Source organism: Taudactylus pleione, unplaced genomic scaffold, assembly GCF_031769625.1.
Source record: "Taudactylus pleione unplaced genomic scaffold, aTauple2 ptg000422l, whole genome shotgun sequence".
NCBI lineage: Eukaryota > Metazoa > Chordata > Amphibia > Anura > Myobatrachidae > Taudactylus > Taudactylus pleione.
This window is the reverse complement of record NW_028284824.1, coordinates 552,838-578,013: the sequence shown is the minus strand read 5'-3', so window position 1 is coordinate 578,013 and position 25,176 is coordinate 552,838. Positions and strand designations below refer to the sequence as shown.

Here is a 25,176-nt window from a genome sequence, read left to right as displayed (position 1 = left end):
TGTCATGTCTACTCTAATTAGAACAAGTGAAAAATGTTTTAACGTTTTTCCCATCTCATAAAAATAGCAAATCAGATGTTACAGTAAATGAACAGTTTCTTGCAGGACCAAACAGTGAAAAAGTAAAAAACGATGATGCACTATCTGGTCATAAATAACCCCACAATATTTCTAAAATCGTGTAACTTTTTGGAGAATGGAACATAAAATCCTCAATTCACCAAGGACTCTCCATTTTTATTTTTTTTTACGTAAGAAGAAACTATCGGAATATTTATGTTTTATTTCAGTCTACACTGGAAAGCAAGTGACAGAGTGCAGTTTCAGTGAATTAAAAATATAAAAAAAGAGATATTTTTGAATTTTTTATTCTTTATGGAACCTCTGTTTCGATGAACTTACTCCAAATGGTCTAAAATTGAAATCAACATGCCAGGTGAAAACCCTCTTCTGCTTGGGTCAGACAGGATCTCACCCAAAGCCAACTCTAAAGAATCTCCTCGGTCACATACCAAAAACCCACCACCTGCCCAACCCCTGCGTACCAGTCAGGGGTTAACCCCTTCATTGCTAGAGTGTCTCTACAATACTACTCCAGCAGGGAAGGGGTTAAAGTCCTGCTTTAACACTCCCATCACTTTTTGTTGGGGTAGCCATGGAATAGAATGAGAGACTATGCAACAAGAGGGGGAAAAAAGAAAGCTTCTGTCTTTTTTTTTATAGCTTTGAAGCTGGCAATTTAAGCTACTCTATTCATTTTTTTTATCTCAAAAATGTGTGAAAGAAGTTGGAAGTCAGGAGTTGGACAGTTGGAGAAAGAAGAAGAGAGCGAGACGTTTGAACTGGCCAAACAATGGATTTCCGAGCTAGTGGTGAAATGTTGTTATCTCCTCCATTCGCTAATGCGTCTTGTTGTGTTGTATCTTGTTCTCAGCACCATTAATAGAATCTGTTCTAAGTTAGCACCTTTTTTTTTTTGTTGTGCCGCCCAACCCCGAGAGACAAATATTACAAACTAGAATGTGAAAGAGGAGATACAAAATAAAATATTACACAAATAAACTCAGTTGAGACAAAAAATCCACTGCTGTCGCTTAGACGATCATGTTTTGGTCCACGTCCTCTGCAAGAAAGAAAAGATAATACATGTTAGTTTTTATTGTTTTTAATTGTTTTATTATTACTACATTTAGCTGTCCACATAGTCATGTTTAAATTTAGTGTTCCACTAGCAAGAGAGCCATAAGTGGTTATAGAACAATGTATATATCTACTGTTTCTTGTATTGTGGAACTTCTGGAACAACACAAAACATTTTACAGAGTTCCAAAATCATGCCCGACCCGAAACAATTAATATTTACAAAAGTCTTGTACGGCCACTTCTAAACATAAGTACCACATCTCCCAACTGTCCCAATGTAGATGAGACAATCTAGATTCTGGGGCAGTGGCCCGCCATCCAGGCATCCTGCAAAAATGTTCTGATGGCTGGGAACCCTGGGATGTGTATCTTGCTTACATGCAAATTGGGGTGCTGGCAGCAGAGGAGAGAATTCTCTAAGAGAAGGGTGTTGCGGGCGGCCCACAGCTTCTGAAGTGTAGCTATTCCCTGGAGTGTGACCAAAGCCATCATGACGCAACTAAACATAGCAACAAATCAGTTGTTCACTTTTATTCATCAGACAAACTACACTGCTAAACGCTTACATCACATTGGTTGCAATGATTTTCGGCACATTACGCCACTTTGCACCATGGTTTGTTCTGGTCATGAGAATGATTGCTTTGGAAACATTAGTCAAAGTATGTACAAAAATAATATTTAGATCTACATTTTGTCAGGAAATGGGTCTTGGTGATATTGAGTTTATAAAATCATATTCATCTAATCCTATGTGCTACACCTTTGTTTAGCTTATTGTAATCTGTACTTACGGTCCTTAATTCCAAAGCACTTGGCCCATTCGTCCAAGCCAATGTATTTGTCATTGTCGATATCGCATTCTTCAAAGAAACGGGTTGTGCAGTGCTCCATGGGGATCAGGGGAGCGCGAAGAGGAGACAGCTCAGTGTGGGAGAGGTATCTGTAGACAGAATGTGTTGCAGAAGGGTTCACTACATACATGTACAGACTACACACACACACATCACAATCCAGACTGAAGACAGAACCCATAACTTTCTTCCATTACCATGTAAAATGAATGTATACCATTTAATGTATGTAAATTAATATTCACGCAAATATCATTGTAAGTTTTGGGTTTGTAGGCTAGGTCTTTAAAGGGAGTACTATATATTTTTTTTTTATGTATACATCTCGGTTTGATAATAAAATTATTTAACAAAGTATTGTTATTAGCTTTTCTGCTGAATGAGACGGTTTCAAATCAATCTTATAATCAATTGTAGATATGAAATACAAAATCATATTTGCAACCTTAGATCTAATAGTTGAATTCTATAGGTCATAACCAGGACATTAAAGCTCATCCAGACATAAAAGTAATTCTGTTCCCAGAGTTCTACTAGTCCCAAGTTCATTTAGAAGTTCCTTAAGCACTATTATATGATATTGATTAAAAAGAAAACAAGAAATTGATCTGCGCTCAATAAAAACATAAATGTTACCACAGTTCTAATAAAATTGTCCCTTTATTCATAAAAAAAACAAAAAAACATAAAACCTCTAAATTCTTTATTTAAAAATTGGCATAGCAATATATCTGCTAATAATAGAGCTCTTCATAGGTTATATTGTATAAAAGTTCATAGGACAAATGGCTTTACCAAACTTGTTCCTAGGCAATCTCCACTGATAGTTGATTAATTTGTAGACAGTATGCAACTGTATGTGAAGTCTAGATCACTACAAATTAGAAATTCTGCCTGGGAAATGGAAGCATACCTGCCACTTACATGCAGCAAAGAGAAACAAACTACAAAAATAAAGTTTCTCTGGTATAATACAATTTTGTTCTGATATTATATTTTGACACAAATTATTTTGTGGCTCTGGAATAAATAAACAAATCTAAATTTCAAAATTGATTTTGTGTTAAAAAAAAAAATGAAAAAGCAATTAGTTTTGTATCGCATTTGTCAGATGAAATGGATTCTTTGCTACAAGACTTTAATGGCCTAACTTCAAAGTTTTGTGCATCTAGCACCTAACAATGTTATTGCGTGTACAAAGTTATTTATGTTGTCCGCCAAATTATGTTTCGTTCATATAGTCTGTCTAGTAGACAATTATTGACAAATGCTGATCTTGCTACCAGTGTTGCTGTTTCACACAAATTACCTAGAAACTGGGTGGTAATAACCAAATTACCATGATTATCAGTCCTGATTTATAGCATTTCCCCAAAAAAAGATTTACATACCCATCAATAGGGTGCTGGTCCAGCTGTCCAAACTGCCAGTGCACGGGGAAGATGTACATATTGTAATTCTTCTCAAAGTCACGTGCCAGCAGTTCCATGGTGTGGTCTCCTGCTTCCAGGCGCTTCTCGTTTTCATGGATCTTCTTCACCTGGTATTTAAAGTTACATAATTTTGCAGGGGAACTTAATTGTAGGATGAAATGTTGCATCTCATATAGGAATTCTCATTTAAAGTTTTGGAAGAAAAATGAGTCGATGGTTTTATACTTAACGTAGAGTTTATTGTCATAAAAGTCCATCACCTACACACTTTGAAGGCGGTCACTTTGTGGGATAAACCAATATTTGGAGAAGGCAACCTCTCAATATACTAGAATGCAGTGACTTCATTGAGACACAAAATTCTGCCTCCACTTAAGTATTTAATAGGTGCACTTAAATTATATGGTGTGTTGTTAAGGCAGCTGATATGAACTTATTTGAGTTTGTAAAATTATCTTGACAATATCAATATTGAAAATGAATTTGATTCACAGCAAAAATACATTTGCACATTCATGTTACAGACACAAGAATCACTAAATAAAACCCTGCATTTCTCATTATGGGGTCTATTTACTCAGCAGTGTTAGGAAACAGAGTGAAAAGTGATAAGGTGCCAGCCAATCAGCTCCCAACTGTCATTTTTCAAACACAGCCTGTGTCACCTTAACACCTTATCACTTTTCACTCTGTCTCCTAACACTGCTGAGTAAATAGACCCCTATATCTTAAAGATCTTTAGTGATGTTCACATTTCTGCATGTAAATAGTTCACCCACAAGCAGCTATAATTTTTAATGTGGAAATCTGGAATACATTTTTTGTTCTTGGTTTATGACGTTAGAAGTACGCACTTGGAATATAGGCCTCAGTTTGTGTAACGCCTACAAACGGGTCGAGCTGTCGATCAACATCGACAGCTGCCCCTTTTGTAGTGAGATCCGGACCGGCCGCTGCACGTGCGCAGGGCCTCAACATCGACCCAGTTGCGAGCGCTCAGCGCTTGCAACCGGATCTGAATGAGGTCCATAATGTTAAACTTGTGTCTTGAGTATCAAGGCAGCCAGAGTGCTTTGCTATGGAATAAGTCAGAAATGTCCTTGCACTATATACACTACACCATAGCTTCACCACATCTAGTGCATAGCAGGCAGAAATATGTATTTACTAAGGGCTGCTTTTATGTGGTCCATGGGCACACCACTGATGGATGAAACATTAATGAGGCTTGTATTGCATGGGTTGCCATGTTTCCTTATGAAGTGTTTACATCCTCTATTTGAGTCTTCTTTTGCAATTATATCCTTACAAAGAAGTCCTAATAACCAGCATATAGAAAACACAACAAAATGGCTTTATTACTCTGGAAAGGTATGTGACTCTAGAAGCTGGCCTAGACTGGATCCCTGCTGCACTCTGCTTTCCCATAATGTTCCAGCATACACAGCGTGGGGTTTAAATGTTAGTAACTGATGCGGCTTTCCCAATTGTCGGCATCAAACAACATCTCAATCAAACTGCATGAAGTGCTCACTGGAGCATCATGGAACTGCAGGCTGGGGTGGGCGGATGAGAAGGCTGGGGTGGGCGGATGAGAAGGCAGGGGTGGGCGGATGAGAAGGCAGGGGTGGGCGGATGAGAAGGCAGGGGTGGGTGGATGAAAAGGAAAGTCCTTTACAAAAAAATAAATAAAAAAGCATAAAGTAAATCTCAGATTACTTAGTTATGACTTCTCCGGGTTCTTACCCTCAGCTTCTGCTTCTCATTGAGTAAGTTGTTGTTCTCATCACGCTCATATAGGCTGACCAGGACGTTCTTGAGCCAGTCACGCATGCGAAGAGGGAACTCGTTGAGCTCAGCGTCCACGCAGGGAGCAATGACTGTATGGACACAACAGAGGAAGGATTGAAGATGTTAACTAAAGATGTATGCTAAGATCTTGAGAGATCTTTCCATTGTATTTGAAATTAAACCCTAAATGGACAGCGATGACACTAAGAGTGGTTGTGTCTCCACAGTTGGTTCACAGCCCAATCCCATCCTTTTGTCCTCAAAGATATCAAATAATGTCATCGAGATGGCCATTGAAGTAATACACTTTGCCCACATCCGTATTTGGCAGTGTTTACGTCCTCACAATCTCCCTGAAAGACAGATTTACAGGGCCGTCTTTGTTGCTGCAAAGTCTGCAGCCTGAGGTTCTTATACTTAACAGAGCTTTCTTTGTCCAAGAAGGAATGTCTATTATTCTCACTCTTGTTACTGACATACTTACAGGGGAAGGATCTCTTTTAAAATTGAGCTCTTGTTTCCCATCTGCTCTTATGAAAGTGAAGTCATTCCTTTTTTTTGGAGTAGCAGCTTTTATTATTGTAGACGGGTGGTCCAATCGGAGGCTGAATGTTGTGACATTGGGGCAAGTAATACTACACAAGTGCTAAAACTATGCTACAGTATACTGTCCGGAACTGTTTTTACAGTACAAACTACTGTAGGCTTCTACCTAAGCAGAATAAAACTACTTTCCTGTTCATTTATTTAAGTTTTTATTTTCCTTTTTTAAAAATTTGTAGGTGAAGTAAGGATAATTATTTGTTTTCAGGAAAATAATACATTGTTCCTTTAATAGTAATAGAAGGAATTGAGTATTGGGCAGACATCTCCCAGATGCTAAGAAACTAAGCAGAATGTTCTACTTTGAACTTTGCAGGCCCGGACACATCTGTGTACCTTAGGAATTAGTCCCTAAGGGAGGCCTTGGTTTTCATTGGCTGCATTGGGATATAGCGCTGAGTCAGCAGGAAACTGACAGCTGACTCCTTGCAGTTGGATACTGTATCTTCCCTCATGGGAGTTGCACACGCTCTAACTGGTAACCCAAAATGCAATTACCCTGGGGCCCAGGTGAAACATAGCAGTGGAAAATCTGAGTATGGAGCTTAAGTCACCCAAACTATAAATTATAGTTTATTCTTTTATTGCCTTAGCAGGAGCATGCTGAAAGCAAGCAATCTACAGATGATGTACAGTTTGTTTTATAGTTAAGGTAAGTATTATTTCAGCAATGTTCCCAGAAGAGCTGTTCTGAGAAATAATCACCTTTTTCTTTATTTGCCTGCGTTTTTCATTCAGCTCTAGTCTACATATACTGTCTGTAACTAGCTGAATCTGTATGTGTAGTCTAGATGAGGGACTCTAAACACCGTCAGGTTTCACCTCCCACGCGGCTTCCCATTGCAATTACTTATGTCCAGCTTAGCTAGGTATGTTGACCAAATTGTTAATTTGTTTGGCCAAATAACTACTTTATATTCACTACAGGGGACCCTATGCAGGGTAGATGGCCAATGTTTGCAGACTATTGCCAATGCTGTCACTGACCAATCAGACTTGCTAGCTTGCCTGTAAACAATGCATTGAGTTCCGATTAGATATATGGGGAAAACGTTTGGGAACCACTGCACTAATGTATACAGTAAATGATTAGACAATTCACTGTGTATATAATAACTCACATTTGCATGGTCCGATGTAATCCAGATGCAGTTTGTGTCCCTTCTTGGTTCCTTCCAGGGTACATTTGGTGGCAAAGAAATGGCAGGAAGATTCATATGTTTTATTGTCAGTACCGCAGATCTATGGGAGACATGGATATGAATAAGAGGAGAAAAGTTATCCCGTGTTGTAGGTGACAACATAATAGTATGTAGTTCCTTTCTCTTGATTATAATATCAAGTGTTTGAATACTTTTATGTTCCTTTTGATGATAAGCACATAAGGATACAACAGAACAAAGGTTCTCAAACTCGGTCCTCAGGACCCCACACAGTTCACGTTTTCCAGGTCACCCAGCAGGTGCACAGGTGTATTCATTACTCACAGACATATTTTAAAAGTTCCACTGGTGGAGCTAGAAAACATGCACTGTCTTGGGTCCTGGACCGAGTTTGAGAACCAGTTCAATATAAAGATTTGTAGATATAAATGTCTAAGTCTTCATTACCAAATTTATGTTACTCAAAGTAAAAAAAAATAATATTTGCATAATTCTGCCTTGTAAATATGCCAATTTGTAGAGACCCATAATCCAATTTGGCTGTACCAGTAACCAGATCCAATCTACCGTTTACGTACAGCGGGGCCCAATCTAACTGTACCTGCAACCGGACATACCAACATGTATCCTCAAAAGGACCCAATTTGCCTGTACCTGCAAACTACTCTAATCATTGTGATTACAAAGTCACCAAGTTGCACTCAATACACAGTGCAGTTTTCTAATAAAAGTACACTCACATGCTATTTAAACTCATATCTACAGCTGTAATACCATGACAGTCATGAAAATCAATACAGGTGACATACTGTGTGTAATACAAGTTGGCTACTATTTTCCCAGAATACCTTTGTTTCACCTACAATCTCAACCCCACAATGTTTATTTTCCTTAAAAGTCTTTATGAACCCAAATTACCAAAAGATAAGGGCACATTCTGTAATTGCTGTACTTTATGTTGGATGTAAAAGAAAATATGGGCAGTAGACTTAATGAATATTTCGCAGTCCTACGTACAAAAACAGGACTTTATATCCACCAAATGTTTCACTCATCATGGGACAGTCCTGATACTTGCAGAAAAAAAAGTGGTGGCCTAACCGTGTTTGGATGGCATCCTGTGCCCAACCCGCTGGGGAGATATGCCACACAATATTGGCTCTTACCTTCTCAAACTCTCCTACGGTCTCAGGGCAGGTGGATGGGTCTTGGCAGACACACATTGGAGTATTGCTATCGTCTACTTCACACACCTTGCCGTGCTTGCAGTGGTGGTTCAGGCAAGCATCTATGGACAAACGAGTTTTAGGAAAAAGTTTTAGAGTGGTATTTTACAAAAAATTCAGTCCTTAGTCATTAAGTTAACAATTAATGAGACACATATGTTTAAAACATTTGGAAGGCCACATAAGCCCAGTTGTAATGTGGCAGAACTGTAGACGAAGGTGGCTGTGCCTTTAATTCAGCATCTCACCACATATAAAGTATCTTTCCCTTGTGTGCGCCTACCAGCAATAAACCCACATTTCACCTTCATACCAATATTTATACTGATGAAAAGTGGTGGAATTTGCAATAATGAAGTAGAAGCAACCATAGGGGCAAAAAGTTTTAAGACCTGAGCACTTAAAAAAATAATTATATCCTTGTTAATTTTTGAAATCCAACAGTCAAGTCAGGTAGCCCTCAATTTAAAAAACCTGACAGCTATTAGATCTGTTGTGTCAACATGGTGGAAGGATGCTATATGGATTGATGACTTCACAAGACCTTCTCATTATTGGAGAGTTCATGACTACAGTTAAATCTTCTCGGTTTAAAACATCCAGACACTCTACAGCTCTGTCTAATTTTAAACTGAAATTGATCATTTAATTTGCTTTCACAATATGTACGTCAGGATATCAAGCTGACAACACACACATTATATATATATATATATATGTATATATATATATATATATACACACACACACACATACACACAGTATATATAGGATTGCATGTATAAATAATTACTATTTGGATGTTTAGCTGACATCACAGTCACCGCTGGTAGGTATTTAAAATCTCTATTGTGTTTAGGTGACTGGGACACTGTGGCAGGTCTGGAACTGTTTAAAGTACCTAAGCAAAATTTCAGGTGTTGCGTTCTGTCTTTTGTTTAATCTTCTTTCATTTATTGTTCTTATGAATGTCTGCCAACATAAACTGATCTGTGGTCCTCTTAATGATTAGTAATATGGATTTATTATATTAGCTAGTTACAGAATAAATGTGTGACCTACACATGGCATACAAAAGGGCGATGGTGGTTGTAAAGAATGTGGGGCTCTGTGGGTAAGTGGGTAAAGACTAAGAGGGGCAAACATCTGAGGCTGCACTTGCCTTTGAGTTTCCATTCACTTGAAGCCACATGAAAGAGCTACAGTACAACACTTTTCATATCTCTATTCAAAGAAAACATTAGCAATAATCTCTTATATAAGAATGAAGTGTAACTTCAACAAAGAAATACACTGGATGTGGGGAACTTCTACAAGTACCCATATAGAAGGGATAAGGGCAGAAGTCAGTGGCAAATGCAGGATTTCTAGAGGGGGGTTTACAAATGCTTGATTTTAGTGCGAGTATGGCCAGTCCATGAAGAGGGTATAATTAGCACTTATCCAGCTTTAATATGCATCATACAAAGTGTATTATGTGTCATAATTCCAGCATATACAGGACCAGTGATCACAGTAAGCCATTAGATGCGGCAGAAGGTCTATCTAGCAGAATGTTTTTTTTCAAATGTGGGCATCATTCCAGAGCATTGGAGGAAGTCCGGGAGTCTGGGGTAGCAGCAGAAGAACCTAGCACTGCCCTGGACATATCGGTCTCCTTATGAACTAGATAGTGTATTATTATACAGTATTAATAATTATCCCTATAGATTGTAAGCTTGCAAGCAGGGCCCTCTTACCTCTATGTCTGTCTGTTATTACCCTGTTTTGTTCTATCAATGTTTCCAATTGTAAAGCGCAACGGAATATGCTGCGCTATATAAGAAACTGTTAATAAATCAAAAATAATAATAAATAACCCTATTGATGGTCTATAGCAGTGCACCCCTAACAGTGCATGTTTTCCACATCTCCTAGTTGGTGCACAGGTATATTTATTACTGGCTGACACATTTTAAATGATCCACAGGTGGTGCTAATCATTTCATTTGTGATAGTGAGAAGAACATGCAGCACTAGTAACATTGTATTTGTATTATATTACTATTTCTATTGTGGTCATGCTGTGTGCTGGGCAGGGGGGTTTCCAGGCAGACGGAACCCCCCCCCCCCCCTGCGTTTGCCTATGGAAGTGGGCACAAACAGGAGCACAATGTATTCAGTAGTGTCCTGCACATCAATGTGCACTTTTGTCGTGATCTTGACATGCGCCAAGCAAAACTCCTATGGATGAAACAGGATAGTACTGCTCAACGCATCAAAACTGCAATGGCCTTACACTCGCACAGACAAAGATTGGGGCATGCAGACATCTCCAACCTCAGATCAAACACCATAGGCGCTTACACCCTGGGTAAGCCTCAGGTAATGCCCCAGAAAATTAAGCTACATAGCTGGTTCAAATGACAGCCAGCATTATGGTGTTTATCAAAAAATATCTGGTTTATAGATTTGTAACTTCTGTAAGCTGTTGAGTTCTGTTATATAAGTGTAAGCACATATTAACTTAAGCCATAATGTTGTTTCTTAATAGAAGGTTTGACAGGCTGACAATTTAGATCTGAATGCAGATAAAATACATTGCTGCAATTCTAAATTAGCTCAGATGTATGATATTGTCTGCTCATTCTACACTCATTTTATTGGAAGCATATTTATGTCAATCAATCTTATTTTTTTTTAGACATGGTGGTAAATCCAACTACTGTGCCAGATGACCACACTGACATTTTCTGTTGGGAAAGAGGCAATCATCACATCAGAATCATCTTAACATACAGGTACACTGGGCAGCTGCCCAGGGCCCCACGATTCTAGGGGCCTTTAAACAGGGGCAGGCTGGGGAGCATCTACATGGAGTGTGCGGCTGCTTGCTTCATGCTTAGGGCAGCTGGCTGAAAGGCAGGCAGGAAAAGATGCTCCCCGGCTGCTCTGATTGTGAACTGCACACAATCACAGCGGAACATTCCCTACCTGCCTCCTAGCCTGCAGCCCCAGAGCAAGATTAATGGGGAAACACAGGTGGTTTGTCCCCCCAGGCTCCTCTTTCTCAGTGGATCACCTATACTTTAATCACAGCTGCAGTGTAGAGCAGGAACTGCACTGTGAGCTGGAGAAGAGGGAGGTGGAGTATGTGATCCTCACTTTATATCATGTGTTTTTATATGTAAACATTGATTTCGTTGAAAGTACCAATAAATCTAAAGATTTAATTTTATGGGTGATTAGGGACACCAGTGCATTGCTTTTCCCAGGGCCTACAATGCTGTTAAGATGGACCTTCATCATACCTCTCTGGTATATTGGCAGTTGGGACCAAAAACCATATTCACCCAAAAGTAGCCAGCACTATACACATGCCAACTTTGCTAAAAAGTAAAGACTGATGGTGTAACTGGCAAATATGGTTGTTGATGCAGGGCAAAAAGCTCAAACATCAAAAGAATATCATGACAGTTGTTTATTATCTGAGAACATTAGTGAAATCACAGGCAATCCTGTGTTTCAATCTAGTAATATAATAAGGTATTTTGATTGAAGAGTCTGCAAGCCAATCACCCATATTCAGGCTTCAGCAGTATAAATATACGCAGCATAGAAAGCTCCACCTTCTACATCAGTTTTTGTTAAATGGTAATCTACATTCAAATACAGCACAACTTCAATAGACATCTATGATAATATTACCAGCTCCTCTGGAGAATGCACCGTCCTTGCCACTAGTGCAAAAAATTCTTAAACTCACATCATTGTATTTAAGTGATATTTAAAATGACCAACCTAGTATTCTTCATTTACAGAGCACATGACCCGGAGCTCTAAGTGTTAGTCAGTGCAGTACAGCCGCCTGGTTATACATCATCACACCTGTGCATAAAGGTACATACTATCACTAAGTGGCTTTAGGAATCAGCCATGCTTACTCTCAGGTGCAGATTCCTCTTCCTCCTCTTCAATGATTGGTTCATCAAACTCTCCAACCTCTACCTGCACTGGGTTTGCTCCCACCACTGTCTCCTGGGAGAACGAAAAATACAAATGTAACAAACTCCAGGGCAACTCTTAGTTAATAAAGAAAGAGATACAGTATATTTAGTCTTACCTCTGTGACAACATCTTCTATTACCTCTTCCTCTTCTGGCAAAGCATCCTGTTGCTGTTTAAAGATAGGAGAATGTGGTTATTGCATAAGGAGAAACCAGCACTAATACCTTTCATTACAGCAAAACATCCACTTACAGGTGCAGCTAGTGCTTTGCCAGCCAGGCATAGGACAAAGAAGACCCAGACCCTCATTGTGTAGATAGACCTAAAGGAACAAGTAAAGTAAATCTTGTAAGGATATAAAGAAATCTTATACACAACCAGAATGAAATGTATCCGACATCTGAGTTTAGGGCTATAATTCCTCAACAAGGGCCAGTTTCTACATGAAGCATTAGTTCCCTGGGTAAGACTGTCTACACACTAGTGGGAAATTTCAAGATGCATTTTTAATTCAAGTAAACAAATATGAAAATAAAAATAATTGGATCAAATAAGACAGAGCAAGTTTGTTTCTATGGGGGGTTGTTTAACAAGCCCATTTGTCATACAATTATACAGAAACAGCAGTTTCTGTATAATTGTATGTATTGTCACTATGTACTAATAGCCTAATGCATGAAATTTCACAGGAATCTCCAGCAAAAGACTCATTAGCGCCGCAGATCTTAGTCTCCATTATTATCTATGGAGTCTTCTGTCTGACCCCTATGTATCAAACGCTGAAAATTGAGACATTCTCGCAGGAGAAGGATCTTCCCATTCCTGCTGCCTCCATCCAGTTCCGGAAACTGACATTGGGCCGGATTGAGCAAGGATTGCTATTCTGCTTATACGCACACAATGCAGTTGCTAATATCAGCTGTGATATGTAAATGTTTGGATTTGCATTGCGAACGCAGCCTGACAGAAGGACGTCCACTACCCCTTACTCACATCCATATACTTGGGCAACTATCAGTAACATCAAGTAACATCGGACCCATACGCATAGTTAAGGCAGGTCAGACCTCACTCAGGAATTGCTTAGTTCAGCGCAGTCTATGAGACCTCAAGCTGCATATAGTATCGCAATGGCTAATTTATGCACGTTCAAACACACCGCACACCTCCGTTAGCCCGACCACCCCGTCACCACCCACAAACAGCAATTCCTGTCAATCCCTCTGCGATGGGTCTGCGTAGCCTCTGCGATTGCAGTCGCCATCGGCTAGTTTGCACAATCGCCGATTGCGTGCATAAAACCAACTACGTTCCTTGCTGAATCAGACTAAGATAATGGATTATTGTGAAAAAGATTTACAGACTAGAGTAAGGTGCTGCAATTGGAGGGTTTCAGTGTGATTGTAACCATTGTTTATTCATTTATAATATTTCTCATATGCAAGTCCTACAAATATAGTGCAAATATGAGGCTCAGCAGAAAATCTAAATAGAGCAATATGGAATATTTATAAAGCATTCTGTAGTAACCAGGGGCATGCTATAGGATGTACAGGACAGGTTTATGGTTACCAAAGGGAACTCTACTAAATGTCTGGTGCAAATTGAGGAGAATTGGATTTCTCTGAGCTCACCGAAAATGTAACCCACAGCAACCAATCAGACATTTGCTTTCCTTTTCTGCAATACACTAAAAATAGGATAGCTACAACCTGATTGGTTGCTATGGCTTACAACACATTTGTGCACATAGCCACAATCTTATTAAAGCAATCCTTGTGTGCATAAAATTGAATACGGACTAATATTATTCTTCTGTCTAGCAGGCAGTGATTTTTATTAAAATTTAATATTAGGAAATATAATGCGGAATTATTCTCAAGGTCAAGTGGTCAGACTTATATACAGCCAGCAAAATGTATTTTATTCTATTGACTCTGGCCATGGATTTGCCTTATGCTCTGTGTCAAGATGAGGTGACTTCATTTTCTGTTTTCATGTCTGGGCGGAAAATTACTGCCATGATCGGCAACACTCTGTACCCTTCTCTTCCCTCCCTCTTCCCTGATAGACTATGCACAGGCTGGGGCACCCTGTTTTATTTGGACACTTCCTGGCACTAAATACATTTTCGTTGAGAGTACATTCCGTATGTCCACAGCTGCAGAATAAACATGATTTTATCACATTTCAGATCAGAGCGTGAAAACACATATTCCGACCAAAAGCAACAGCAAGTTAGACCTGACTGTGTTAACTTCTATATATTCAAGCAACTTGTTGAAAGTCTTCACTACTAATCCTACAACCCTCTTCAAATCAGAGCGGAATTTATACAATGTATCTCTATATGGAGCCTGTTTATCATTACTGAGATAAAGGCCCGCTAATTATCATATTGCGGCAGTAAGAAATTCATTTTCATAGCCATTTGTAAAAAATCTCTTGCCGGGACAGCAGCTCCAGTAAAATTTGTCCCGGCGTTATTCAAATATAGTATTTTGTTCTACTTTAAACTATATAAAAATATATTTTTTCTATTTTTTTTTTACATTTATTTTTTATTAATCTATAGGTTTAATTTTTACCGAATCACCACCTGTGCAGTGCACGTTTGACCCATCAATTATGGGTTACGAATTCTCTGAAGGAACCCTGACTGGTCGACAATGTGGGTTATTATTTGCTGCAGCCCAATTTCATGAGCATTTAACTAAGGTGGGAAAAATAAACAATAAAAGCATAGGTGGCTAGTGTAGCTGGGCTGATGAAAGCTATACGAGCAACATTTTGTTAAATACTCTCAGTAAATCCACAATAAGTCAGAATGATTCAGATATGTATTAAAAAAATCGTTCAGTTATCAAATCTTTTTTGCAGTGTACTGTACAGTATGTATCCCTTTCACTGCTGTTTCATAACATAAGATAAAGCAAATACATATGAAGTTTATGACTAGAAATGAATATATGGAGAAGTTATAACAAAAACGTATGCTATGCGTATAAGTGTTTTAGAAAGGCAAACTTTTATTTAACATTTGAAGCTGATTTAACAATTTGTGTGCTTTTGCCAGCATTGGGATTTTCATTTAAATTTCCGTTATATACAAAAGTGTTACCGCCAGTGATAACACTGTTATCACCGACTATAACCACCGCTGTCTGTATGGGCCTCTTTTTGTTCTATTTTTCACAACAAGATTTACCATCGGCGATAACACTTCTGGCTGTAACCCTTAACGCCGCCATAATTTGCTGGCGATAGCCTCCCTAGACCTTTGCATCTAGAAGTATGATGGCGGTATTGGAACCTGTACTGTTATCCTCAGGATCGCCTTAATGCATTAAAACCATCATCAATCATCAAATATACTGTACATGTATTACGTGAATATATACATATATCGTTAATCTATTCTTTTCCCATTTTTATTTCATTATTGGAACTGAAAACTTACATTTTACATTGGCGGGACTGAAAGTCATCTCATGTGCTAGGCCTTGTGAGCAGTATAGGGTTATTATCGTGTCCTTTTGTGATGGTCACTAATGTAATTTCTGGATGTGCCATTTAGTCTTGGTTGCCCCCCAATAAACGGTCTCATCTGTTGAATCCATTGGCATGACCTATTTAGCACAGAACCTTATGTGTTTTGGTTGGAGGACTCTTTGAAGAGAAACCATGTCCTGTAGTAAACAAACCTCAGCTCTTCATGATCTCAGTGCAAGGAAAAAACAAGTTTATTTCAGAAGAGTAAACCCAGTTTATGAAAAGAGACTTATTTTTGTGCCTAGTCAATGTCTGGAAATATTTCACTTTGTAAACTTCTGGGACAGAGAAATACACATTGGCTATATTCATCATGGAAGATGGAGTGAATGTTCCCGTTAACCAATTCAGTAAATTGGCTAAGTATGCCTCCACTTCAAAGGGTTGAGATGGATCTTGGAACTGAATATATAAGCTTGCATTATTTATTAACCTTGCAAACACACACTTTCATCTAGGAAGAACAAATCCATAGAAGTTTAGGTACTTACTTGAGTATGTGTGAACACTCAAATTATGAGTTTGGGTCTGGTTTTAGTTTGCCAAATAGAATTTATAAGTATATTCCTGCTAATTTAATCTACAGAGCCCAATGGCAATAGGTGAGGCTGTGGTCTTCATACTAGCATTACCAAAGGTGGGTAGCTTAATAATTTTTCAAAGGCCTGTAAAATCCCATTGTGGGGCCATACATAATTTTTGGAAAGAGGAAACATGGCACATTGTACAATCAAAACTGTAACATGTTCACACAGTAGGTTTAAATTATAGATGATTAGGTGAAACTGGTGAGAAGATAATCTCCGTCCAATCACAGACTACTAACCTATGTGGATGCTCTGTGCTCACTCTGTGACATCAGAACAGGAAAAGGAATAAGGAGTGGAAATTACCCAAAAAGAGCCACATGTGAGCACCTTAAGGACCACAAGAACATGGCTGCTAAAAGTAATTAAATTTACAGAGAGGCACTGAAAATATTAACAACACTGTGATACTGCATAAAGTACCAAACCAAAACAATCAGAGCTAAACAATGTGTTAGGAATTGTTATATATCGGGAAAACCCCCCAATAAATAATAGGCCCCATAAAGTGCTAGAGTTTAAGGCATTCTAATGACACCATCTTAATGGCAGTGTAACGGAGGAAAGGAGAGAAGGGAAATAACCTGCTGACCAATGGGGAATAAGAATCTCTTAAGTTGTGTAAGTCAGCCGTGCTGTACACTACCCACACCTTTAGGCAAACATCTGCATGACTTTAGAATGGAAAGAGCCGTTTGATTTTTATAAGAGACTGCATTTTATCTGACTTGTACCAGAGCAGTGCTAATAATTACACAACTTTTCCTAGGTGAAGCACACTAAAAAATCTGTCCATCTAGAGCAAGGGTATAAGCAGCAGGAAATTTATTTTGGTCTGTGGCCCAAATAAAATCCACCTGTAAAATAAAGCTGTGTGTGCATAAGGCTCATCGCACTAACGTCACTGCCCGGTGTGTAAATCATAAAACGGGAGAAAGGAGTGCAGGCTGCTGTCCTGTGTAAACTAAGAATTAGGGCGAAATACCTAAAAAAAAACAAAAAAAACCCAGTTATGCTTAGGGAACGGTCATAAGGTAAATTTATTTATGCCATGATGACTTGGCGCTTTTCCACACTATCTGTCTGAACACAAGAAACAAGGCCAAACTCCTGTCACTATTATAATTATGTGTTGTATGTAATCCTTATGTAACAGGAGTGCAAAATGGCCGCTCGCCTGTGCAGAAACAGCTTTGGATGCAACATGTTCTTCAGGTTGCCCAATTACACCTATGTTTCCACCATGGTGCAAAGGTTTGAGAAGTGAAATGGTCAGCAAAGCAGCAGCTTGCGCTGGCAGAGAGAAGGCGCTTATAATGAATTAATGAATGGGTGCAGAAGTGCGCCTTGTTTCAATGCAGCATAGAAATTAGGTTTCCATATATGAACCAAGATTTGAAGGGATGAGGACGGCACATTTTGAGGTGACAAAGATTGGTTCTTTTCCTACATTTTTAAACGGCTCTGTCTTGCGCCTCCGCCTTGAGCAGAGAATTGGTTTTCCAGATGCACGGTTTACGTCATAAAACACTTCACACACACAAAAAAATATCACCCGCATTTTAATAGCGCTAGACATGCTGTCTGGGGACAAGGCACATCCCAACAGGATGCGGCCATGCCCCAGTGTGACACTTTTCAGATATTCTCTGCACCGATGCCACAATTAAATATTAAAAAATATTAATTAATAAGATATAGTCCCATATATTATCAATACTATTAAATTATTTACAATTTATAATATAATTATCGATGGCCTAAAAACCTGTTTTTAATAAAGTAAAATAATTATTAGCGTTTGGATCTCTGTTTTAAAGGCCACGTACCCATGGTTTGATGTGTAGAAAGGCAGAGGCACAGTGTGCCAAGAGTGTGGCATACCTCACTACTTTCGATCTCAGGAATCAGGACATTGAGCAAACAGTAGATGACTAAAGGCATGGTCATGCGACTGTCTGGCATCCCATGTCCACTGTTATCCATCTCCGCCTCTAAAAACAACACTTCAATAAAAGGACATTGACTAGTGGATCTCCAAATGGTACTGGAAGCAGAAGAGAAGCCCTGGTATAATGTGATTTGGCTAGTGTAGGGACTGAACTTGACTGTATTTTTTTTAATTAGTAATCAATTTGTTACATATTAAACATGTGCTAAGTTATGTCCATGTTTATTTTATTCCATAGAAAGAGGACGCAGTGGGTGTTAGGACCATGGAAGACTACTGAAGTGGGAAGATGCAGAAACAGACTGTCACCTTAAAAATATATCTTGCAATACTCACAAGTATATATGCAAAAGTTCCATTCTACAGTATGGGCTGAATTTTATTATCCAGTTAATTGGAAGCTCTTGTCATGTCCAATCAGCATGGTTACCGAATTACCACATATGTAGCAGATTGTAACTAAATTACATTGTAGTCAAGTCTTCCATATATCTGTACATAGCTAAAACTTTTGTGGCCCAAACATCTGCAATGTATTGCCACAATTCCCCATTCTGCTGACGTCGGGGGTCTGGGTATTCCAACATGTTGGAAATCCTCGATTCACCAATCGTGACTAAAAAATCATCAGGATCGGTGAGTCTGAGATTTTTAACATACTGTCTCTCCCCGATCAGCTGACGGATAGTTGATCATTGATGTCCACGGATCAGGGGACATCGATGATCGAACCGTAGATGTACAATATGGCCCACTTTAGTTTTTCATATGACACAAAAATTATTGAATAGTACAATATTACCTGTCTTCTGATGGCAGAATATATAATGTTTCCAAGGTGCTCTCTTGATGTTGACATATTTCTTTGGTGGGGGTGGAGGTCACGTGATCACGTCAGTGTGGCACCGCCCCCGCTACACAATGCCGATAAAATAGGCATTGTGAAGCAGGGGGCGGGGCCAAAATGACGTGAATCGTGTCACTGGTCCCCCCCGCTGCGGGGGTTGCAGGGGTTATTGGGGGGGATAGGAGGGGTCGGCGGCAGCCGGGAGAATTGCCTGCCTTCCCGGGAGGTCGGGAGCGGCACCCGAATTTCGGGAGGCTCCCGACCAAATCGGGAGGGTAGGCAAGTATGCATAAACCCCAAAGTATTATGGGGTCTATTCACTACGCCTTGGAGAGTAATAAAATGGAGAAAGATAAGTCCAAGTCAAACAGCTCCTAACTGTCAGTTTACAGGCTGTGTTTCAAAAATGACAGGAGCTAATTGGCTGGGACTTATCGAATAGACCCCTATATGCTTTGATACCAATAATATGTCACTGGTAACAAACAAAAGGTTAAAATTGTAAACTGGCTACTGCTTGGTGATCAGGCATCAGGTCAAACATCTGTATCATATGAGCATTTACATGTATGTGTGGTTTTTGTACACTATTTTAATAAATTGAATACAATAAAAAAAATATTTCAATTAAATTAAATGATTATTTTAGTGCAAAAACACTGTACTACTTTGTACTGTATTAGACTAGTACAAACATAAATTAGCTTCTTGTTGAATATTCTGAAAGTGCGGTGCCCGAATGTGTCACTGTTATGTCGCAGTATATTTACAGAAATTGTTGTAATGTTACATGTGTCAGAATAGATTGACCCTTGTTCATCTTTAAGGTTACAAATAGTTATCTCTTTATGGAGTTTCAGTATATGTGTTTTCATTTTATATTCAGTTGTACATTAAACATTGGACAAGTTAACAGCCAACTATTAATTATCCCCCGGATGTATCTACGTTCTACGGCATACTTGCCAACCCTCCCTCATTGTCAGGGAGACTCCCTGACATAGTAGCAATCTCCCTTTCTCCCTGAAGAGTTCAGCAATCTCCCTGATTGCTCCTTATCCCCATTATGAAGCAATTATATAAAACATATATTTCCCTGCATTGGATATATAAGGCACAATGACAGGGCCATAGCTAGGGTAGTGCGGCCGGTGCCATCGCACAGGGCACCACAGGTCAGGGGGCGCTGTTTGGGCCTGTCAAATTTCTGTTTATTATAATTCTTGCTTGTACCTCTTATTTCATCCCCAGCATCTCCTGGCCTCTCCTATCTCTTCCCTGGCCCTTCCCCATGAAGCCATGGCCTTTTTTTGTGTGCATTATGTCCCTTTGAAAAATTAGGGGGGCGCCAATGCTCTTTCTGGCACAGGGCACCAAAAAGTCTGGTTACGGCTCTGCACAATGATTCCTATGGCTACATGCATTTTCTGAAAAGTATCAGTGTGTTTTCATCAAAAAAGTAGATCTTACTTAGCGCTTTGGGGCTCGTATACATTTTGATGTACAGTAAGACAATTTTATGACACGCCTCTCAGATGTAGCAGTACACGCCCACTTTACCACCGCGCTCATAGGTGCTGCTTTCACACTCTCCCTGAAATGCTTTTTCAAAAGTAAGCAAGTATGCCCTACAGTGATCCCAATAGCAGCCTCCACAGGTTTCTATGGGGTCTATGTACTAAGCCTTGGAGACAGATAAAGTGGACAAAGATAAAAGTACCAAACAATCAGCTCCTAACCTGTCACTTTACAGGCGGTGTTTGAAAATTGTCAGGATGACTTGTTGGTACTTTATCTCTGTCCACTTTATGTCTCTCCAAGGCTTAGTACATAGACCCCCATGTGAGCTGCTTTATTGCCAAATGTACCAAGTTCCAGATGGCTTTAGCCGTTGTAGCCTATAGGGTACACTCTGCACAGTTTACTAGGAGGGGGCCTCCCTGGCACTCCCCACTCGCACATGCACAATCAGCAAACCGTGCATGCGCAGAACTTCATTAAGGTCTCAAGGGAAAAGTGAAGTGTTGGCATTAGCGTACTTCACTAGTCCTAACACATCGCAGGGACAGGCTCCTATAGGGGCACCAGTCCCTGAGTCTGTTTTTCAATACATTGGGGCGATCCTTCATTTCTTAGTGCGCGATAAGTGGCTATAAGAAATAATAATTATCGGTAACCTGATAAATAATAAATATGCCCCCCCCCCCCCCAAAAGTAACTAGTCAGTGATTTTGAACTCCAGTCCTCAAGTATCCTCAACAGCTCATGTTTTCTGGATTTCTATCTGTGGAAACAGGTGGGACAATTATTGACCCAGCAAAATAAATTAACGCCCCTATGTATGATTAAAGAAATCCAGAAAACATGACATGTGTTGTGCTGTGGGTTCTTGAGGTCAGGAATTGGGAACCACTGGTCTAAGTGAATAGAAAAGAGATATCACAAACTGAGACTTTGGGATCTATTTACTAAGCCTTGGATGGAGATAAAGTGAACGGAGATAAAGTACCAGCCAATCAGCTCTTAACTGTCATGTCACAGGCTGTGTTTGAAAAATGACAGTTAGTACTTTATCTCCGTCCACTTTTTCTCCATCCGAGGCAAGCTGTAAATGGTGTATCCATTGTGAAAACTGTTCCGCAGGTAACTGTGCAGGACAGGAGGTGCAGCAGACCTCATATTTTATTCTGTGAATCCCCCTTTAATGACTACTAAGGCTGTTATATTACAGGTTGAGTCTCCCATATCCAAATATTCCGATATACGGAATATTCCGAAATACGGAATCATTTTGGCATGACTGAGATAATGAAACCTTTGATTTTTGATGGTTCAATGTACACAAACTTTGTCTAAGGCACAAATTATTAAAAATATTGTATAAAATTACCTTCAGGCTGTGTGTATAAGGTGTATATGTAACATAAATGACTTTCATTTCTGTACACAAACTTTGCTTGAGCCACAAAATTAGTGAATATATTGTATAAAATTACCTGCAGGCTGTGTGTATAAGGTGTATATAACACATAAATGCATTCTGTGTGTATAGTAGGGTCCCATTCCCAAGATATCTCATTATTAAATGCAATTATTCCAAAATACGGAATATTCCGTTATCCAAAATACCCCTGGTCCCAAGCATTTTGGATATGGGAGACTCAACCTGTATATCATACATACAATTTTAAATGATAAAATCACATGAGCAACATGAATTGGCTATTATTAAAACTATGACTGGTCGCTGCACAGCTGAAGCTATAGGAAATAATACAAAATGAAGTGCTTATGTGTTCCCTCTGACAGGCTTTTTGTTGGGAACATCCCAGACAATGATGATGGGCCTGTGAAGGAGGATCTGACCATGTTTCCCTAACAACCAGCATTCCTCTGTGCCTGAGTAATGTGAGAGGGGAGCCTGGTAGGGTGGAGCTGGGCTTACAGCAACTCCGAAAAGTTGTTCCTCTCTTCCACATAACATCACCCCCCTCCCTCCTTTCTTTTCTCACATCCCACCCATCCCCCCTTTTTTGCTTATGTGGCAGACAATGGCTGAGTTAACCCCCTTTTCCCAGCTTTTAAAGCAGGACCTGCCACGCACTGACAATTAAATGTATGTCAGCTGTGTGCTGTCATCAGTATTGTTCTATTCAGTACGATAAATAAGTATTTGTCTTATATAGAGAGTGTTACTTTCAATAATATATTATATATATATATATATATATATATATATATATATATATATATTGATCTGAACATTGTAGATAAACTTCCAAAAATAACAAGTAAATAAAATATATAAAAAAACAATAACATTATTCTTAGTTAACTTATTATAGACTGTGATTTCAAATATATCATGATCATTAATATCTGTGATCAGTATTTTTCTGTTTTTAGTTCTATCTAGCATCTATATTCTTTTATTTGGCTAGTTGTATTATAATATGTATATATATATATATATATATATATATATATATATATATATATATATATATATATATATATATATATATAGTGCTGCGGGCGGATGCTTAAAATACTTTATTACATTCCTGTGACAAGAAGATCTCCAGGCTGAGCCAATCCTGCTGTATTATGTGTTATCTGATTCACACAAGTCATGTCATTGCAACCCTCACTATTTATTGCACCCTGTGCTTTATGTGATGAATATCTAATACAATAGTTTTTCACACTTGTTTGGAGGTGATATATTTGTCATATACACAGTTCTGCATCAAAACATTTCAACCAGTCAAATTCCAATAGCATACTTGTATTTTCGCATTAATTGTATATTTTAAACAGTGTTCACAAAGAAAGAATTTTATGTATAATGACTAAAGAAATTCTGCTTTAACATTGCAAGGACCAGAGGGTCATGTGATATGGTGACTTTAGGCGCAGGTGTGGATATCACTTTTTAGCTGCTCAGTTGATAATACAATGCTTAATGTTATAGATAGAGCTTGTGAAATATGAGTGTCTATATTTTATGGAATATGTAAAGTGCTGTGGAATATGTGTGCGCTATGTAAATAACTGGTACTAAATAAATAGATAGCTAAGACAGGCACAAAGAGGAACTATTAACCCCTTTGATGTATAACAAGTAGCACACATGCAATAATACTGTTAATGTTAATCAGCAAAAAGCTTTGATTGTTACATGACATTCAGTTGATGAATTGATTGTATTAAAATAAGTTTAATTTTATAATCTGTGGCTAAGTGAAATTTGCAGTGTAATTATATAAATAACACACACATATATATATATATATATATATATATATATATATATATACACACACAGTACAGTTACATATCATATTAAAGTCCCTACAATGATTCCACAAACATCATTAATGTACAAACCTTAATATTGTAATATTAAAATTTACACCTAATCCCAGCAAGCTGCTAATTGTTAAATACAACAAGATGTAACTATTCCCTATCTACCTGCTATCCTTCTATTCAAGTCACAGCATCTTATTGGAGTCCAATGTACTATAGTACTGGAGGGAGCAGGTAAACAAAATCTGTGCAGTTATTCCATACCTTGGGACAAGAGAGGATGGAGCTTCAGTCTCTGGTACAGTCTGAAATAATCTGAAGGGTGCAGGATAAATTAGCAGAATGCAGAAATAGGGTGGGTGGGACTGTGCTGTCTGTCTTTCCCATTCTCTTTTTTTTTTTTTATAGAAGGCTGTGCTAGCCCCATCCTGCCCCCCTTCCAATCCTAGGACAAAACTTGTCCTCAGACCAGAGCAATCTGCAGAGACTCCAAAAGCTTTATGAGGAAGTGGCTGATATTCCTGCATATGTCTGGACTGGTAGCAGCAGTAACATATCAGGGTGAAGAAACACCTTGTAAAGAAAGTTATTAAGGAGTGATAGATCACAAATAGTTTATGAAGAAAGGCAGGGAGTGGTTGTTATGTATAGCTGCATATAGCAGTGTATCGTAGCGATACATAATGGTTGTGCTGGTATAAGTATGGGGCTCATCTTGAAGCTCTGCCGAAAACCCCCACCAGTAAGCAGAAACGTTCTGTCTTTCCCTGTGGGGGAGATGTACTAAGTCTTGGAGAGAGATAAAGTACTAACCAATCAGCTCCTAACTGCCATTTTTTAAACACAGCCTGTAACATGGCAGTTAGGAACTGATTGGCTGGTACTTTATCACTTTTAAAGGCTTAGTACATTTCTGGGAGACTAAGCCGTATTCAATTTGAGCGGACCACGATACTTTTCCGCCTCATAGACTTTTCACCTACATCACGTGTTTTGTAGGCGGAAAAGTATCACACGCGTGCCCGCGTATCGCCGTATTCAATTTGAAAATACGCGAAAACAGGACCCGACGAAACTTAAACAATCGGAAAGTACTGTCAGATTTGGGGAAATCAGCCTGACACCCCCCAAAAGATGCTCTAACATAGGGGTTAGGTATGGTACCCCCAAATTTGGTATTTGATATTTTTAAACGGGCTCAATAGCTGCTAAATAGCGTTTTTGTAT

At 38.9% G+C, this 25,176-nt stretch overlaps 1 protein-coding gene across 1 annotated transcript; it reads right to left on the bottom strand.

Moving 5' to 3' along the window:
• Positions 1-352: 352 nt before the first annotated feature.
• On the bottom strand, positions 353-24,319 carry SPARC (secreted protein acidic and cysteine rich). Its single transcript, XM_088447181.1, has 10 exons — positions 24,214-24,319; positions 12,453-12,522; positions 12,316-12,369; positions 12,137-12,230; positions 8,154-8,275; positions 6,946-7,066; positions 5,177-5,310; positions 3,389-3,537; positions 1,938-2,086; positions 353-1,123 (listed from the first exon to the last, which is right to left on the bottom strand). The coding sequence occupies exons 2-10, from the start codon at positions 12,507-12,509 to the stop codon at positions 1,095-1,097; spliced, it is 909 nt and encodes a 302-aa protein (XP_088303307.1). The 5' UTR covers positions 12,510-12,522; positions 24,214-24,319; the 3' UTR covers positions 353-1,094.
• Between the last annotated feature and the right edge of the window lie 857 nt (positions 24,320-25,176).

Bases quoted from the DNA above. Each gene is read 5' to 3' on its own strand.
- SPARC (XM_088447181.1), bottom strand. From the start codon at position 12,509: ATGAGGGTCTGGGTCTTCTTTGTCCTATGCCTGGCTGGCAAAGCACTA. The intron at 7,067-8,153 runs GTAAGAGCCAAT...TGTCTCCCATAG, and splicing joins CCGTAGGAGAGTTTGAGAAG to ATCTGCGGTACTGACAATAA. The intron at 2,087-3,388 runs GTATGTAAATCT...TTCTGTCTACAG, and splicing joins GACCAGCACCCTATTGATGG to ATACCTCTCCCACACTGAGC.